The sequence below is a fragment of the Solanum stenotomum genome, chromosome 7, assembly GCF_019186545.1.
Source record: "Solanum stenotomum isolate F172 chromosome 7, ASM1918654v1, whole genome shotgun sequence".
NCBI classification, from domain to species: domain Eukaryota; kingdom Viridiplantae; phylum Streptophyta; class Magnoliopsida; order Solanales; family Solanaceae; genus Solanum; species Solanum stenotomum.
In genome coordinates this window covers 1,427,422-1,446,340 of record NC_064288.1, presented here as the reverse complement: position 1 = coordinate 1,446,340, position 18,919 = coordinate 1,427,422, and the positions used below count along the sequence as shown (strand labels likewise).

The 18,919-nt window shown below is 32.8% G+C and overlaps 1 protein-coding gene across 1 annotated transcript; it reads left to right on the top strand.

Annotated features, from left to right (window-relative positions):
- The first annotated feature begins 5,305 nt into the window (after positions 1–5,305).
- On the top strand, positions 5,306–16,029 carry LOC125869583 (cysteine-tryptophan domain-containing zinc finger protein 7). The gene is made up of 11 exons (XM_049550059.1): positions 5,306–5,837; positions 7,396–7,468; positions 7,570–7,700; positions 7,825–8,217; positions 8,318–9,648; positions 9,868–10,334; positions 10,421–12,237; positions 12,360–12,514; positions 13,422–13,582; positions 14,404–14,564; positions 15,065–16,029. The coding sequence occupies exons 1-11, from the start codon at positions 5,670–5,672 to the stop codon at positions 15,257–15,259; spliced, it is 5,052 nt and encodes a 1,683-aa protein (XP_049406016.1). The 5' UTR covers positions 5,306–5,669; the 3' UTR covers positions 15,260–16,029.
- Positions 16,030–18,919: the final 2,890 nt, after the last annotated feature.

Below are 18,919 nucleotides of genomic sequence, written 5' to 3'. Positions count from 1 at the left end.
CCCCCCCCCCCCCCCAAAAAAAAATAAATTTAAAGTTTGTTTTTAAAAATACTTTCAATTTCAAACTTTTATTTTCCACCCCCACCTCCAAAAAAAATAATTAAAGTTTGTCCCAAACATATACTCCCTCTGTCCCTAATTACTTGTCCACTTTTGAATTGACACACATATTAAGAAAACAATTAATGACATAGTGAATTTATCATTTTACCCCTATTAATTATGAAGTGGATGAAAAGTTCTACATTTTTCAAAGTAATTAGTCATTTAATTGAGGGTATAATAGGTAAAAAAAATTTGTCTTTTCTTAATTTGTCAAAATGAACAAGTAATTAAGGATAACTATAAAAGAAAAAGTGGACAAGTAATTAGGTATTTACTAATTGTAGTATTTTTCAATTATTATCGAACGACATTATCGACAAACATCAAAGGAACTAACAAATTTCTAAATGTATCATAACATTTTCCCGTGGCTCTTTCTTTCACCAGTCGATCAACAATGTAGCTTGATTTTGCGTCTTGTATGTGTGTTTGACTGCTGATTTACTAATGATTGTAAGAGCGTAGCTATATTTAGGTCATGGTATTCAATTGGACATTATTCGTTGAAAAGTTATATTGTATTTCATATATACAAATAAAATAATAAACAAAGTGGTTAAATAATATATTATGAACACTCTTGAGTCTTGACACAACAATGTGATGCAGCTCAATAGTTTCAGGCGTCTTGAAGAGTCAATACATGCAAACTTAAAGTGTTGATGTAACTATTACTTCATCTATCCAACAATAGTTGTTCACTATTTACTTTGTACACTTTTTAAGAAACTATAAATAAAATGGATAGTGAGGAGGTCATTAAATGGGTAAAATAAAATGGGTCAATATATATTTTTAACGGGTCGGGTCAAGTGAGGCGGGCCATTAAATGGTTTAAATGGTATTTTTTATTTTTTTTAAATTTTGAATCATTAAAATATAAATTAAATAGGTTGAGTGACTTTCTGAGAGAACAATTGATAGTTGAGTGATTTTTGAGTTAAAATTCAAAGTTGAGTGACTTTCTGAGAAAAGAGTGGATAGTTGAGTGACTTTGCGTTAAAATACAAAGTTAAGTGACTTTCTGAGAGAATAATAGATAGTTGAGGGACGAGATATTTACTCTAATCTTATGGATCAGGTACTTACTAGCCATCACTTTTGACTAGTACGCTAACATTATTTTTGTAATAATTATCCCAATTGGAAAAAAATATATTTGAAAACTATAATTAACGGAGTATCTTTTATTTTAAGAAAATAAATATATGGATAAATACCAAATGAAATATATGACTTTTTTACAAAATAAATTTGTTTTAAATTTGACGAATTTGAACTATACTCTTCATAGTGGATAATTCTGAATCAAATTCTATCATTTTCCTAAGGGTTGTACTTGTAATAGTAATAGTTATGATTATTCAAGTACTAGCATAATAAATGCATAACTGCAACTATTTTGAGAATGAAAAATTATTGGCAATATCGAATTTTTCGTTGTTTCTTTCTCAATTAGACTATTTAATTTTATCAATTAGACTTTCTATTAATTTCTAACTCTTGTTTATGACTTTAGATAGATCATCTCTTCTCCGACTCAAGTCATTAAACGAAGGTTAATAGCTCTGAATCTTTGCTATTGTTATTTTTTTCCTAATCAACTTTCTCGAGCAAGTCTTGAATATGGGTGAGTGTGCATTCGTTGAAAAGCGAGCAAATCGAAGATAACAATAATACATGCATATTGATTTTGGATTACTTTGTACTTAACCTACTTTGTTATCCAGTCATGGTTTCCACAATCCTAGTTGCGGTGCTTAGTTGTTCATGGTCGTAAGAACGCTAACAAGGATTGATGTAGAACTCATATTAAAGATACTTATGATGATCAAACAACCAATCGAGAATTAATGAAAGAAGTGCTTAATTATGAAAAAGATGTAAAGGTCTTTCCGTTTGTCTCCACAATGTTCTTAATTAATAATAAAAAAATTGATACTCAAACGAACATAAATATGCTTAAGAACTTGCAATAATCTTTTGTTTTGAGGTCAATAGTATCATAAATTCACGACACATCAATGATACAGATTCCATTCATGAAATCTATCTTTCTTATTTCGTAATTTTAATTATTTTAGAAAAAAATTTAATCAACAAAATATAAAAAATTAAATATTATTTTTTTGGGTATCAAACTCACCCTATAACTTTTTGGTGCCTTTGTATAGGTCACAGTTGACCACCAAAGTCCAATTACTAACTCTCAAAAAATTACTGTTTGACTTTTAAAATACCAAAATCCAGTCAAAAAAATGCTCCTCATAGTGGATAATTTCAAAATCAAGTATTTACCAACCATTATTTTTGACTATTTTGACTAGTACTAACATAATTTTGCAATAATTATTCCAATTAAAAAATGTTTTTCAAAATTGATTCATGAAATTTTAAATAAGATCAATAACTTTTTACAGAAAAAATTAAACTATATTAATAATTTAAAATATATATTATCAAAATATAATTAAATAATTTTTGTTTTAAGAAGTGTATGAATAAATATCAAATAAATATATTTTTTTTACTAAAAAAATATTTTTAATTTTCGTTTTGGATTATCATTTTTAGGGCCATCCTTATTATAAAGAGCTTGAGCTATACTTTATCTTCCTATCAGTCATATTAGGTAAAATAATTAAGTAGTTTAAAGCTAGATTTTTATTGCAATATTAGATATCATATTATCAAAATATAATTACTATCTTTTATTTTAACAAGTGTATGATTAAATACCAAATGAAACATATCATTTTTTACTAAACTAAAATAGTTTTTTAAATTTTTGTCTTGGATCATCTTTTATAGTTGAACTATACTTTATCTTTACAGTGGATAAGTCCAAATCAAAAAATACTATCACTTATATTAGGTATAAAATAATTAAGGAGTTTAAAGTTAGATTCTTATAACTTATAACAATATTAGATATTATATTATCAAAATATAATTAATTATCTTTTATTTTAAGAAGTGTATGAATAAATACCAAATGAAATATTTAATTTTTTTACTAAAAAAGTTCTTTTTAATTTTTGACTTGGATCATTTTTTTGAACAATCTCTAAACAAAGAGCTTGAACTATAGTTTATCTTCACAGTGGATAAGTTTAAATCAAATACTTTCACTCATATTAGGCAAAAAAATAATTAAGGAGTTTAAAGCTAGAATCTTATAATAATATTAGATTATATATATTATCAAAATATAACTAATTATATTTTATTTTAAAGAAATGTATGAATAAATGTTAAATGAAATATATAATCTTTTTATTTTTATTTTTTACTTTTCCACTTGAATAATTTGTCCTTTTGGACCACATCTATTTTAAAGAGCTTAAACGATAATACTTTATCTTTATCGTGGATTAGTCTAAATCAAATACTATCACTCATATTAGGTAAAATTGTTAAGGAATTTAAAGCTAAATTCTTATAGGTTATGTGATAATTTTAATTTCAGAGGCATCTTATTACCATACAATAAGAATAAGGAGATGAAAGCTATTTTATTATAAATATTAGTTAAAATATAATTATTAGTATAGTAAATTCTTTACTTTCTATCAAATAGTAAAGTAAAATAAATATTTTTCTCTGGAGTATTTTATTCTAATAAGTTAGTGTGTACTTTTTTTTTTTGGTCAAACATAGGTAATTATAGTAATTTAACAAATAGATATTGTTCCCAGTTCAAAATTTAGAACAAAAATTTATTAAAATTAGTAACATTTATTAGGTATTTATTTTAAACTTAATGATATAATTTAAAATTATTAATTAATATTATTTTAAAAATAAATTTGTGAATAAATATTAAATTGGTACGCAATACAAAATGTTCGTAATTACTAATTAGTACTCCATAGCTGAAAGCGGATAATTAAAGATTGTTCTCATAGCTTCACGTAGCTTAACACAGTCTCTCTCTAATTAAGGATTCAATCCAATTCCAAGCGTTCCTGAATTGAATCTTTCGATTTTTTATATCAGCGAGCTAGATCCCTAAAATGCTTAGTACTTTGAGGTGGAAAAATCAATCCTCTATGTTAGTTTTAGGTCTTTATTTCACCTTATTTCATTCACGGCTAATAATGTGTATTTAGTACTAATCAATACTATTTAGGTTAAACTAAAATTCAGATTCACAAAAAAAAAAGTCCTTATTTATTAAACTTGCTTAAAATTTCTAAAACCTTGATTGCATTTGCAACATGTTATACTTTGAATACAAATGATAAAGTGTTATCTTATTATGAATATTATTAAAGCAATGTCTCCTAGACAATACATGCATTTTACTCGTTCGTTAAATTTATTTAGGATTTCTAAAGCAACGATTTAATTTGCAACAATTGTAAAACGTCATTTTATAATAAATGTTAATTAAAGCGGTGTCTAGGTAATACAATTATTTTCTTTGCTTCTTAAATTTATTTAGAATTTCTAAACCATAAAATCAATTTGCAACATATTATACATTGAATACAGATAATAAAACGCTATCTTATTATAAATTTTAATTAAAACATTATCTTTTAAGCAATACAATTATTCTACTCACTCACTATTTATTCAGAATTTCTAAAATTTAGATTCAATTGCAACAAATTACACATCGAATACGAATAATAAAACACTATCTTATTATCATTAAATGTTATTGACGCAATATCTTTTAGACAATACGATCATTTACTCCTCGTAAAATTTATTCAGAATTTCTAAAACATAGATTCAATATGCAACAAATTAATTATATATCAAATACAATTAACAAAATGGTATCTTCTTATAATAAAATATTATTTACGTAGACAATACAATCATTTTATTCACTTATTAAATTCATTCAAAAAATTTAAAACCTAAATTTAATTTACACCAAATGCGAATAACATATAAACTCTATCTTAATCAACATAAAAACACTTGTCATTTATTATAATACCATCATTTTACTTGCTCGTTAAATTTATATGAAATTTAAAAAAAAAATCAATTTTGCATCAAATTTTAGTAAGTCTAGCTGTTAGGTTATGGGTGTGCCTTCTATCTGTCAAGTAATATAAATACTATATATTATACTGATAAATTAATTAACTCTTACAAAGAAAAAAAAAGGCAAAAAAAAAAAAAGAAGAATAAACGCGGCTGGTAAGACACCAAAACCAGAGTCTCTTTCTCTTTCTTCATTTTTGTTTTCTCTCTCTTTGCTCATAGTTTTGAGCTTTAGTAGGGGCGATCCAAGCTTTTACATGCCAGAATAATCTGAATTATCATTTTTTTGAATCTGTATCAGTTTTTTTTAATTGATTTAATCATTTTTGTTGTTGGATTTTGATTAATTTAATTTAATTTTTGTTGATAAAGGTCAGCTGGTGTTGGTGAATTTGTGCTGTTTTTCTGCGATCTCGATTGGTTAAGTTGAGAAATTTTGGAACATTGGTAAATGGGTGGGGAATTTGTGTGAAGTTTTATAGAGGTTTTTGGGGGTGTGAAAAGTGAAAAATCTTTGAATTTTTAGTTTTTTTTATTGGATTGGAGTATTTATTTGAATGATTTCTGGTTGGAGTAGAGATGGAAGGAAGGGGATAGGTTTAGGGTTTGATGGTGGAGTAGAAATGATGGAGGAAACTGAGTTTGAAGAAGGAGAGGCTTACAGCTATGATAACAATAAGAAGAATGATTCAACCATTGACCCTGATGTTTCTCTATCTTACCTTGTGAGTTTTCTTATTTATTTATTTATTTATTTTCTGTTTAGTTGTGTTGATTACTGTTATGGATTTACAATTGAGATTGAAGCATTTTTTTTTTTAGTTCAATTGCAATTGGTTCATTCTGTGTATTTTTTGACTTTTCTACTTTGCTAGCATGTAGCTTATGTGTTTGATCAATCTACGTACTATTTGTTGTGTATGTCTCCTGTTGCTTGATATAATTGACGGTATAAAATCAAATCTTAATAAGAGGCCTTATCATGTCGAGAGAAACTTGATAACAGAAGGGAAAGAAGGAATGTTATTAAACTAGTGTTGGTCAATATACCTGACTATCTATAAACCAAATGTTAGTAAGATGCCTTATCATGTCTAAGAAAAACTTGATAACGAAATGGAAAAAATGAATGTTATTAAACCTCATGAATAAGTGATCAAAATATTTCTTAGAGAAATCATGGTAAGTAATTAGGTTATTTTGAGAAATAGATTTACCTTAATTACTTCAAGTCCTCATTGGCACAACCTAGTAGTGTAAATTTTGGAACCTTGTGATATATAATTCGTGGCAGGCAGGCAAAACATAGTTGAAAAGAATCTACTTGGTGTTAATAATAAATATTTCCTCTTCTCCATATGAGTTCTATTTAATACGATGTTTTTTTCATTTTATTCTTGTTCCATCTAAAATGACAACTTTCTATATTTTGAAAATGTTAAACTTTAAACTTCCTATCTTAACTTTAAATGCCATGGCATGTATTTGCACAAGTTTGTAGTGTACTTTAGGTATGTGTTCTTAAACTCCGTGTCCAGTCCAACACTACCGTATAAGATGAATTTGAGGGAGTAATGATTAGATATTAGTATATGATAACTATATCTAATGTAGTAATTTGGGACTAATGAAATTTCTCGCCATAAAGCAAGGGCTTTGCTGGCAAATGTATCAATCAACTATGACTCAACCCAAACTAGTTGGGATCGGGGCTTTATCTCTGTACAAGGCCCATTTATTGCTATACTATTTTTTTTAATCTTTCAAGGCAAAGGGGTTCTCTGAATCTGGATTTTTTTTTTAAATCTCAGCTTATCCCTTCATCGATATGTATCTAGCTAGACTAAAAGCTACCGAAGAATGTGGAAGGATTAAGTTTGTAATTCTATTGTGTGTAGAGAGAAGTGATTAGTTTTTCATCTTACTTCATCAAAAAAAGAGAAACTGATTACATTCTTTCTAACATTGATATAAAATTGTTAGAACTTTTCTCTAATCGGAAATTATTCTCGCGGGTACTCCTTCGATGTGATTTATCATAATTTTAAGCAAGAATGCATTGAGTCTCTGTCCAAGTATACTGTGATGTTAGAGAAACCCTGCGTTTGCTCATTCTATTTTTTGCTTATAACTTCTCTATCTAGAGTTGGTCTAGGGCCTAGTTAGTGAGTCGGTGGAAGTATTCTGGCAGGTGTTGTATATTAGTGTTTATAACTGCATTACGCACCTCTGATGGCAACACTCTTCCAGTTTCTCATATGTCTATTCTCTTACTCTGTCAAGGATGAGAAACTTTACAATGTTTTGGGACATTTTCAAAGGGATTTTGAAGGTGGAGTTTCAGCTGAGAATCTGGGTATGTAATACTGGAAAAAGGGTATTCCCAGAAGCACAAGTTTAACAGTGACAAGGCTTATGCCATGAGCTGATGATTGTTGACTTTGCATATATTGACAGGGTCGAGATTTGGCGGGTATGGTTCATTTTTACCTACTTATCAGATTTCTCCTTCTTGGTCTCATCCGAGGACTCCACCAGAGGCCAACAAAAATAGCAGACAAGTATCACCAAACAATCTGCTCCCTGAGGTACGCAACCTTTGAATGACTCCTTATGATTTCTTTTATGATAGTTTACTGCGGCAAAGAAGTAATATGATTTTACATTGATATTCTACTTTTACCTAGTAATATGCATCTTCCAATTATACAGGGTGGTCGACAAACCACGTTAGGATCTTCAAGCACTTCTCTGTCAGGAAGGTTTGCAGCATCTTCTGCCCGTTCAGCAGCAGTATCTGCACTTAAGGCTCCACAATTTAAGGGGGAAACAAATTCTGCCCAACCAACTACTCGAGCTGAAGATTCCAATTCAAAAGGTCAAAAAGTGAAGAAACAAAGAAATGCCTCGGACCCAAAATCGCTTAAGCTGCGTATCAAAGTTGGCCCTCAAAATTTGTCGACCCAAAAGAATGCGGAAATCTACAGTGGGCTTGGGCTGGATGTCTCTCCATCATCGTCGCTGGATGGTAGCCCCATCGATAGTGAAGGGGTATCCCGTGACCTTCAGGTTTCCCCAGATGAGTCCCCTACTAGTATACTTCAGGTGAATCTTCCCTCAAGCATTAAGTTTGCTTTATTTTTCTTCTTTTTGGTTTAATCTAACCTTGGCATCTGCAATTTTCTTAATCAACCCATTGGAACAGATTATGACCTCACATCCAATGCGTGATACCTTATTGTTATCCCCCCTCTCAGACGAGTTGATTAGCTTGACCGAAAATGAAAAGCTTTGGGGAAAATGTGGATATGATGGGAAAAAAAAGGCAAGCCTTGAATCTTTGCCATTAGCGAATGGTACTCATTATGCAAATGGAGAAGTTTCAGAGGCGAGGAAATTGAAAGCTTATGACAAAAATTCCTTGGCAAAGGGCAAAGGCTGTGCTAATGAAAATGATAGTGCCTTATTATCAAAGAAGGAGATTGATATTGATGGTCTTGCCTGTGAAGAACTTGTTTCAAAGGCCTTGAAACTCCCTCTTTTATCTAATCCATACCCTAATGCTGCCGATCCTCCAAAAGATACAGATAAGACAGTTGACAGTTCAAAAACAGCCACTAAGGGTAAGAGAAAAGAAGCATCCTCTGAGTGGACATCCAAGAAATCTTTGCTGCCTGTCACTGCAATAGACACAAATTCTGTTGAAGGGTCTGGTGGAAAGATTTCCTCATCTAGGAGAACTATGGAAATTAAAGGGACAGATTGTAATGATCATAGCTCAGGATACTTGAAGAAAGAAGGCCAAAACGAAGAGGAAAAAGCTGATGCTTCATCCAACAATGGACAGTCTAAAGACATGAATGTGCGAAACGTAGATGCAGTTAGTCTCCTCAAGCAGTCATCTCGTCAGAAAAGCTCCTCCAACAATGAGGATGGAATGAAACTGGCTCCTGAAAAGGAACTTTTTGCATCTAGAGACACAATGAAACCCAAAGGAAATCAATGTCATAATGCCCAAAGTACCGAGGTAATAAAGGAAGGTTCTGTTCCTGATTCATTTATAGCATCTAAGGGTAAGAAAACCTCTTCTAGCAACATCCTCTTATCTAAAAGTGAACCAGAGGACATGAAAAAGAACCTAGCCAGGGATAAATACAAAGAATTCTTCGGTGACGTAGAACTCGAACTAGAAGATGCTGAAACTGGTTTGGAGCAAATTCATTCAAAGGAAATGCTCAAGGGTTCTGATGTAATCAGTAAGAAGAGACTTGAACGTGATAGCTCGATGAAGGAAAAAGTTAATGGTAGGAAAACTGAGAAGCCGTTTGCTTCCGCGGAGTATCCTAGGTTGGCTTCAGATGGGGCTCCGCATACAGTCATTGAATCCAATCCTGCTGCACCTCCAGGAGCTGGGGCTCCGGTAGTTAAAGAAGATTGGGTATGTTGTGACAAGTGTCAGACTTGGCGTATACTGCCACTTGGCACTGATCCAGACAGTCTCCCCAAGAAGTGGGTTTGTAAATTGCAGACCTGGCTGTAAGTTTTCTCCAACTTTGCTTTCATCCTTTGATCATGATTATCTGTCTTGTTATAAGTAATTTTCTCTATTCAGGAGAAGTCATATTTGTAAGGTGAAGACGTATAAGGATGTTAGGTTGAAGGATTATCATATTTATACTTAATCATTACAACAGAAAACAATTTCTAATATTTAAGATGTTTTTTGAATGCTAATTAATTATCTTCATCTTCTAGGCCTGGACTGAATCGCTGTGGTGTCAGTGAAGAGGAAACGACGATGGTTCTAAGAGCTCTTTACCAGGTGCCGATGAGTGGTGTTACCGCCCCTGCTGCTGACAAACAATATAGTGAGCATGAATATCCTGGTGGGGCACTCTCAGGACCAACTTCTATTGACATTTCACATGCCAGCCAAGAACACCAAAAAGCAGGTATACAAACTGTTGATGCTGGTGGGAAGAAAATTTATGGATTAAAAGGTGTGTCAAGTGCCATCAAACAGGAAGGTTTACTGTCATCAAATGGTGTCAAAAGAAACCGTCAGGGAACCCCAAATAGCAGAAGCTCGAATGGTACTACTAATTCTCCAAGTGATGAAAATGGCCATCAACTGGTGGGCCTGCCAAGTAGCTCAATCGTAGAGAAGCAGAGACCTAAACAAAAAGAGAAGAGAAGATCGCTTGAGAATCATCCTGATGGGGGTATATCTTAAGCTGTCGTATTTTGAACTTGGTGAAATCCTTGAATTTCTGGAACTTCTCTTTACTCTATGTGACATGTTTTGCAGGTATAAAAAATTCAAAGATGAGGAACACAAGTGAGACAGATTTGGATGGTTCTACAGCTAAAAAGTTCCGGAGAGACGATGTACATAATGATTACGATCCTATTGAGGCAAAACCGGGACAGAGCTCAAGCACTGGTTTATCTGGATCAGAGAAGGTTAGAGATAAATATAAATACAAGCAGCCAAAGGTTGATTCACTGAAAAATTTGGCTGTAGCAAAAAATCCAGAAAGCCATTCTTTGGATGGTTCAATCCAAAAATGTGACAGTAAAGACTCCCTTAAGAGGAAATGGAGTGAATGCCAGAATCCTGAGACACAGCCTCCCCCAGATATTATAGAAGAGACTTGTGATAACGGCCGTAAGAAAGAAAAGAAAGCAAAGGTCTCTAAGTCTGTGGGAAAAGACTCCAGCAGAAGCGGAGCTAGTGGAGAGACTGTTGTAAAAGGCAGAGGTAAGAAGGGAGAGCGAGTCGGACAAGATCTTTATAGCACTGTGTCTCAGCGTAGTGCAGATGCTGAAGATTCTCCAAAAAGGGATTTGTCTGCTTTGCAGCCTTCTGTTGCAGCCACTTCGAGCTCTTCTAAAGTGTCTGGTTCACATAAACACAGAACTAGTCTTCAGGAACTGAAGAGTTCACCAGTAGAATCAGTATCTTCATCTCCTTTGAGGATTTCAAAAAAGGATTTATGTTCAGCAACTAAAAGGAACCCCAATAGAAAAGACGAACACAAAAATGCTAATTCCATTCCCAGTTCTACACCAAGGTGGTCTTCTTATGGCGAAAACGATAGGTGCAGCAATCGTTCTGGGATAAAGAAAGAAGAATCTTCCAATGGCAAGCATCATGGAATGGAGTCCGCTGAACTTGATTACCATGAGAAAGATGTCCATGATGTATCAGGTGGTACAATTAAAGAAAAGATGAAAGGTTCTGATTTTGCTACTCCTCGGCTTACTGATGTAATTGCTGATCCATTAGGTCAAGCTAATCAATATGCTTTCAGGACAGAGAACTCGGACCAAAGCCTAAATAATGAAAGAAGGAACAACAGTCAGTTTCATAATTATAGGTCTATCTCTAAGGATGAGAAGGTTTTGTTTTCTCAGCATAAAGAAAAGAATCGTACCATCAGATCTGATTCTGGCAAATGTAAGACTAAGGATCGTGATATTTCAAATGAATCTTCAGATCAGAGAATAGATGAGGGGAAATTGACATCCGGAAGAAACAAGGTTGAGGATAAATCTGGTGCCAGTTCTGACAGATTACAACAAGGTTCCAATAAAGATTCTTTTGGAGAATTGTTGAATGAGAATGTTAAAGGTGTTATTCAATCGAAATTTGTTGATGGTGCTGAAGTTAAATTGGATGTTATATCCGGCCTGGATAAAAGGCAGGCTGCTCTAACTGATCGAGATGATGGGAGATCGTCTAGGAAGCTTGCATCTGAAAAAACTCAGCAAATTGAAGTACTTGAGAAAGGGAAGTCACACTTAACATCTCCTTCAATAAGAGGTCAGAATGAGACAGTTCAATCTTCACAACCAGTTCCTGCATTCAAAAGGGAGGGTGTGGCTAACTTGTTGGCAGTAGATGCGTTTGAAGGAGAGATGTTGAATGCTTCAAGACAGGGTAAAAAATCTGAAAGCCACCCTGGAAACAAACCTAATAGTTTGCGACAATCTACTCCGCCTGCAAATAAGGCCCGTGCTCCAGACGCTCGCAGCCCTATTCGGAAGGATTCTGCAAGTCAAGCTGCTGCGAATGCCATTAAAGAAGCCACAAACCTTAAACATCTTGCAGATCGCCTCAAGGTTTACATAATTTTCCTTCTTATCCAAAGATAAGAGGGGGCTAATGATATGCTTTATCATTTGCTCTCTTTTGTGTATTTATTCTCTCATTTGTGTTGGCATAACTTGACTTCTTGTTCCAGAACTCTGTGTCAAGTGAAAGCACGAGTCTCTATTTTCAAGCAACCCTAAAGTTTCTCCATGGAGCATCCTTGTTAGAATCATGCAACGACAGCGCCAAACACAGTGAAATGAACCAGTCAAGGCAAATTTATAGCAGCACTGCAAAACTGTGCGAGTGAGTTGTCTAGTTGCTGCATCTTTTCATTCAAAGTGACCCTAATTGCACAAATTTTCTAGTAGATTTTACTTCCGTACTATGCCGAAGTGCAGGGCTGAGATATTCAAGCTGTATTCTTCAATGAACTAGTTATGAAAATATGCTCTCGCTAACAGATTCAGTTAAGGGGAGGATAGAGTTGCTCATTTTGAGAAAACAAAAACCCTCTTGCTAGAATGAAAGCTGAATTTGACTCGCTATTCTTTTACAGTTTTCATTTATTATCAAGAACTTTAGGGAACCCTACTCAATATTTTCTGTTATGCGGTAGTAGCATTTATTGGTTTAGTATTTGGCCATTTTATAATGTCTGGAGAATTTTGTTGCTATCCAGTTTGTATTGTACCAACAGATCTATCAGTTGTAAAAATAACCTTATTAGATGTGCATGAACTTGTTAGGATACTGTCCTTGTTGGTAAACGGACCATCAGTTTTAACAGCTGCAGATATAACTGTATAATTTGGTGCTATTAATGGTCTAATCTGAAATGATTCCATTTAGTGTTATATTAGCTCATAAAATTGGAAACAGGTTCCTCACCCATGCCATGCATTTTTGAAATCTTTGTTGACCTAAACTATTTTCCTGACATATTGTTCTGCGATTACTTGGAGCTTTTACTTTTCAACTCTCAAAGAGAGGTATGCACGCTAGAATTACATAATACTACTTTGTGATATGTAAGAAAAACTTATTTCGGTGATGCCTTTTCACACATCTTAGTTATATTCTTTTCTTGTAATGTATAATACTTAGTGTCTCTTGTTCTGGAGAAATTAGTAGTTATAGTGCCAAGGAGATCCTGAAGTACTATAGAAATTCTAAATGCTGATTCCAGGATTTATTCTTGTTTTATTTATAGGTTTGTTGCCCATGAATACGAGAGATTGAAAGACATGGCTGCTGTTTCACTAGCCTATAAATGCATGGAGGTTGCGTACCTGCGAGTAATTTATTCCTCTAATTTCAATGCAAACAGATATAGAAATGAACTACAAACAGCCCTGCAAATTTTTCCTCCAGGTAATTTGCTAAAGATCCACCTGAAAAATATTCATCTTACATCACGATACCTATTTTATTTTAGACACCTCCAATTGGAATGGCACACACCTCTTAAGACTTCTAGTTTGACCTTGATGTTACTGAAGTGGTGTGGTTTTGCTGTATATTGATATTGGTTGACAGGATGTTCTCAACATTTTGTATGTACTATGCTAAACCATTTCTGTGTATTCATAGGCTTATGCTTTGCTGTACCTCTGATTTGTCGAAGATGAAAGATGAGACAATCAGGGATAGATAACTCTGTGGAATTATTCTCAGGAGATTGAAAAATATTTTATTTTTGCTTATAAATAATTGATTATAAAGTTTGGTAGCTTTAGCCAAAAAGCAACATTGTAGACTGCTAAATTATTCCTAAGTCGTCATGACAATTCACATAAATAACATTTATCTCTGATGATCAATGCTTCAAAGGGATTTTCTTCAAGGATGATCAGTTATTAGGTATTAGTTGTATATGTTTTCACAGTTGTACAAAAATTGATTCCTTGAATATTTTTTATTATAAAAAGTAATCAATTTTTGGAACATTGATTGAAGATTAAAGAGTTGACTGGAAATTTATTGAGCACCAAAAGTAGTTTAATTAGTGATCAACTCTTTCTTATCAGGAATAAAAGTTCAACAAGTGCAAATAACTGTTTGTTTCTTTTTCTTTAAACAAAACAGCTGTATCTGATTAGTAATATTGATGAAGTGTCTTCAACTATCTTATTGTTGGACTGGACTTCTTTTTAAGGGTTACACTTACTGGATTTATTATCATCATACACCAGGTGAATCCCCTTCCTCTTCTGCCTCCGATGTTGACAATTTGAACAATCCAACTATTGTAGACAAGGTTACCCTGGCGAAAGGTGTTGCTTCTCCCCAGGTTGCCGGAACTCATGTTGTCTCAGCGAGAAACCGCGCTAGCTTCACGCGGCTATTTAACTTTGTAAGTAGTCATATAGCTCCATTAATTAATGAGTTGGTCTAATTGAGTGAAAGAGATACTAATCAAACATAATTTTCAATGGAGAGAATCATCAGACCAGATAAGTAGAGAATTATTTGATGTTGTCTAACTCTGTTATTCATCTGGTCTAATTGAGTGAATGATAGCACCAGACCAACTATTTTGACGTTAACTCTGTTACTCACCTGGACAATTGCCTGAGGCTGGGAATATTACCATATTCTATCAGCAATTTTCCCAACTGAACTGGAGTTGAATTTGCATCAATTCTCTTCTGAGGGATAAGTTCTAATTTTTCTATTCCCTTAATCGTCACAGCCAGGTTATTTGGGTAAAGGGCGTAATTACAAAAATGCTTATCTGTAAATAAGTCCAATCCTTTTCCATGTATCCTTTTACTTGAGAACTCATGCTCTGAATCTAATTTTTGATCTGGTCATGTACCTTTTTCTAGTATCTTAGTTTTGATTAATTTGCAGGCACAGGAAGTTAATTTAGCAATGGACGCCTCCAGGAAATCATGTGTTGCTTTTGCAGCTGCTTATCCTGGACACAGTGATACACAGTGTAAAGTGCCTGCATTATCCGTAAAGAAGGCCCTTGATTTCAGCTTCCATGATGTCGACAACTTCTTACGTTTAGTCCGGATTGCCATGGAAGCTATTAGCCGTTGAAACTTAAATTATGGCTAAAACCATGTGAGTCCATGAGACAGACTCTTGAACCTGTTCCTCCATTTGCTGTCACTTGAGGAGATGTCAGAAAGAGAATCTCTTGGTCGAGATATGATATATAACCTATCAAGTTATGAGTTCTACTCATAATGCCCTTGTAAATCTGTACATAACTGAAAACTATAGTTGGTAAGATATTTTCAATACAGCCATGGTCCCAATCTTACAGAAATAGGGGGCTTCACTGTTTGTTAGTCGGAAGAACTTGTTTGACACAAGAGGTTTTGAAGAAAAAGGGGAGGATTATAGTATCAGATGTTAACTTTGTGGGGAAACAGATGAGATAAATACTCATCTTTTGTTGCATTGTACATTCACTGCACAGTTATGGAATGTATTTTTTACTCTCACAGACTGCAGATCTGCTGAGTTGTGCTGGATTAGAAGGTGTAAGCAAGAGTGTGAAGAGATGGCGGAAAATCATTCCTCATTGCATCAAGGGGACTGTGGAGAGAGAGAGAGAGAAAAAGTAGATGTTTTGAAGATAGGCCCAATTCCATTCATCGATTTCAATGGAATTGTATTGTATCTTTCTCTTTTTGGTGTAAAGAAGCAGAGATAGAGGAATTAGAGCTTGTAGATATGTTAGGCTCACTGTAATTAGTTTCTTCCTTATTCTCTTCTTTTGAAGGTCTCCAACATATCCTTAATGTTGAGGAATACAACATTACCAGTTTTAAAAAAATAAAACTAATAAGGAACTTGGTGGTCCTTTCATAAATTCATAACATTGCAATGCTTGTTGTTATTGATCCAGCTGACTTGCCTCTCCCAGATGAAAGGTAAAATTGCCTTCTCTATCGCGTTTCCCCTTATCTCAATTAGTTTATTTAGTGTTTGTTGTGAGTTGATATATGATCTTTATTATCTTTCCTTGATTCGTACTACAGATACATTTGCAATCGAGATGGTTTATTGTTAGTTTTGACTTATAGAAGGAAAAATTCAAAGAGATGAACTTCTACAACAGCACAGAAGAATAGTGTGATTTGTATTATATGGTTTGAGTTGTTGACATTGACGAGACTCGGCATGTACCAACTCTCACTGTAAGTTGAAAAAAATTATATTAATTTATTATGTGCAAAATGAAAAATTTAAATAAATTATCGCCATCTTTAAAAATCGGAATTTTTAGTTGCAGGTCAGGTTAAGGGGGGAGTCATAAGATGAGAGATGCAGTTGTTACAAGTAGTTCTGCATTTATTAACTGCTTCTTGATAGAAATAAGCCCAGGTAGCCAATTGCTATTCTTTACCAAGTTACCAAAAATACAAAAGTATTGCTTATCATAAGATGTCCTTGTAAATTGTATAGTACCTTATAAGCAACTTGAACGTGTAAGTGAAATTTACACCGGTCTCGAGGGTGAGGTTGCTGAACTTATGTTTTTATGTTATAAGTTCGAGCCCTGTGCCAAACGAACCAAGTCCAATATGTAGCAGGGGCAGGCTCATGATCGCTGAGTTTCCAAGTCTGTAGTTGTTGACCTAGAAGTTTCTACAACAAATTATCAACTTTTCCCGCTTCACCTGTTTTTGTTAGGAGATACATTTGGTATCATGCAATTTTGCAGGTATGGTTTGGAGAGGGTGATGTATATGCAGATCTTATATTTTACTCGTGAAGAGTAGCATTTTTTAATGGGAAAATGGCCAAAAATATCCCTAATCTATTGGAAATGGTTCAAAATTGTCCTCCTTCCATCTTTGGTCTAAAAATACCCTTCACGTTTCTTTTTGGTTCAAAGATACCCCTCGTTCCACATTTTGTTCTAATAAGAACCCTCAACCCAAATTTAATTCTTTTGTCATTTAGTTAATTCTTTGATTTGCTTTAAAAGAAATTTTTTTGTTTATAGAAATTCTTAATATTAGCTCATTCCAAAATATTTAAGGCTAACATAAAATAAAATTCTTATTATTAAAATAACACAATAAAATTCTTATTCTTCATTTTTATATAATAAATTTTTTATTTTATTTTACGTTTTATACACTATAATTTTATGCTTTGATTAGTGTAATGATTTTAAATTTATTCAGATTGCTATTTTATATTATAGTCAAATTGTCATGTTAAAATTTAATTATATTAATATTTAATAAAAAAATATTTTTGCAGTCACTCTTGTGGAACTGATCTTTTGGCTGGAGCTAACTTATTCTAAAGAAATTTTGAGATATGGATCTTTAACCCCTTAAAAATCTGTATTTCCTTTCTCAAAATTGACACTTTGAACTTTCCCATTTTTGAAATAGATAAGAACCTGGGAAAAAAAGAAGTTAAAGACAGTTAATTTGAACAGATAATTTCAATTTTTACTTCTTGTTCAAAGTCGTTTCGTATAGCCTAAAAAGGTATGAAATGATAACTGGGAAATCAATTAGCAAATGTTATTTATTATGATGATTTGAATATAATTTAAAAAATTATTAAAATGATAATGTATAAAACGTAAAATAAAATAAGATTATATTGTGTAGAAATGAAAAATAAGAATTTTATTGTGTTATTTTAAGATTTTTTAAAATGAGTTTTTGTGCTATTATAATAGTTGGAATAATAGTTTTGGGGAATTTTATTCTTCTTTTTTACACAATAAAATCTTTATTTTATGTTACATAATATTGGAATGCTCTAATATTAAGATTTTTTTAAAAAAAAATTGTCTTGTAGAACAAAGTAATTAATTAGCAAAAGAATTAAATTTGGGTTGAGGGTATTTTAGACAAAAAGGTGGATTGAGGGGTATCTTTGAACCAAAAATAAAGGTGGAGGATATTTTTAGACCAAAAGGTGAAAGAATGGTATTATTAAGTTACTTCCAATAGATTAGAGGTGTTTTTGACCCTTTTTCCTTTTTTAAAAAGAAAAAACAAAATAACATAGACAGCTCGTTACACTTGACAAAATGTAACGTAGTATGTGGAATCCAAAGAAACATGGGTTCAAAGCCAAGGTTCAGAAAAGAGTGAATTGTTCTCTAAGTAGTTGAAAAATCAGCGAAAAAAAGATGCATAAACGATAGATAGAGAAGCTCAAAGAACTTATTTACGAGGTGTAGACTGTAGAGTATGTCTCTTGTTGGGCTGTGGGCTATTACACTGTTACAGTCTATACCTACATTTGGTAGGGATGACAATGGGGCGGGTTGAGTTTAACCCGCAAAATCTTTAATCCGTCCCGCCTTGTATAACCGTTTTTTTCATTTTTAACACGCCCCACCCCGCCTGGCATAGGCCCGCCCCCACATAATTTTTTTAATATTTTCTTTTTCTAGTTAAACTAGTATTCGTTCCCGCGCGTTGCGCGGATATTTTAAAAGTTATAATTTTAAAACCAAAATTATTTTATAAATTTTATTATTAAGTTATTAATATTTTTATATTTTATTATTCACATGTTTCGATATAGTGAATATAATGTTCAACCTCCTCATATATATCCGCGTAATACATAGATAGTATCAAGGAATATGAAAATTTTAGGCATTACAAAAATAAAATATTGTGTTACCAAGGAAGTGGGGGGGGGGGGTCGTATTTTTCATCTTTTTTGTGTGCAGATATGTATTTAATTTTAATTTTTAATTTTGTT

Coding starts and splice junctions, on each gene's coding strand:
- LOC125869583 (XM_049550059.1), top strand. CDS start 5,670: ATGATTTCTGGTTGGAGTAGAGATGGAAGGAAGGGGATAGGTTTAGGG. Junction 7,701..7,824: donor CAAACAATCTGCTCCCTGAG/GTACGCAACCTT, acceptor CCAATTATACAG/GGTGGTCGACAAACCACGTT. Junction 9,649..9,867: donor TGTAAATTGCAGACCTGGCT/GTAAGTTTTCTC, acceptor TTCATCTTCTAG/GCCTGGACTGAATCGCTGTG.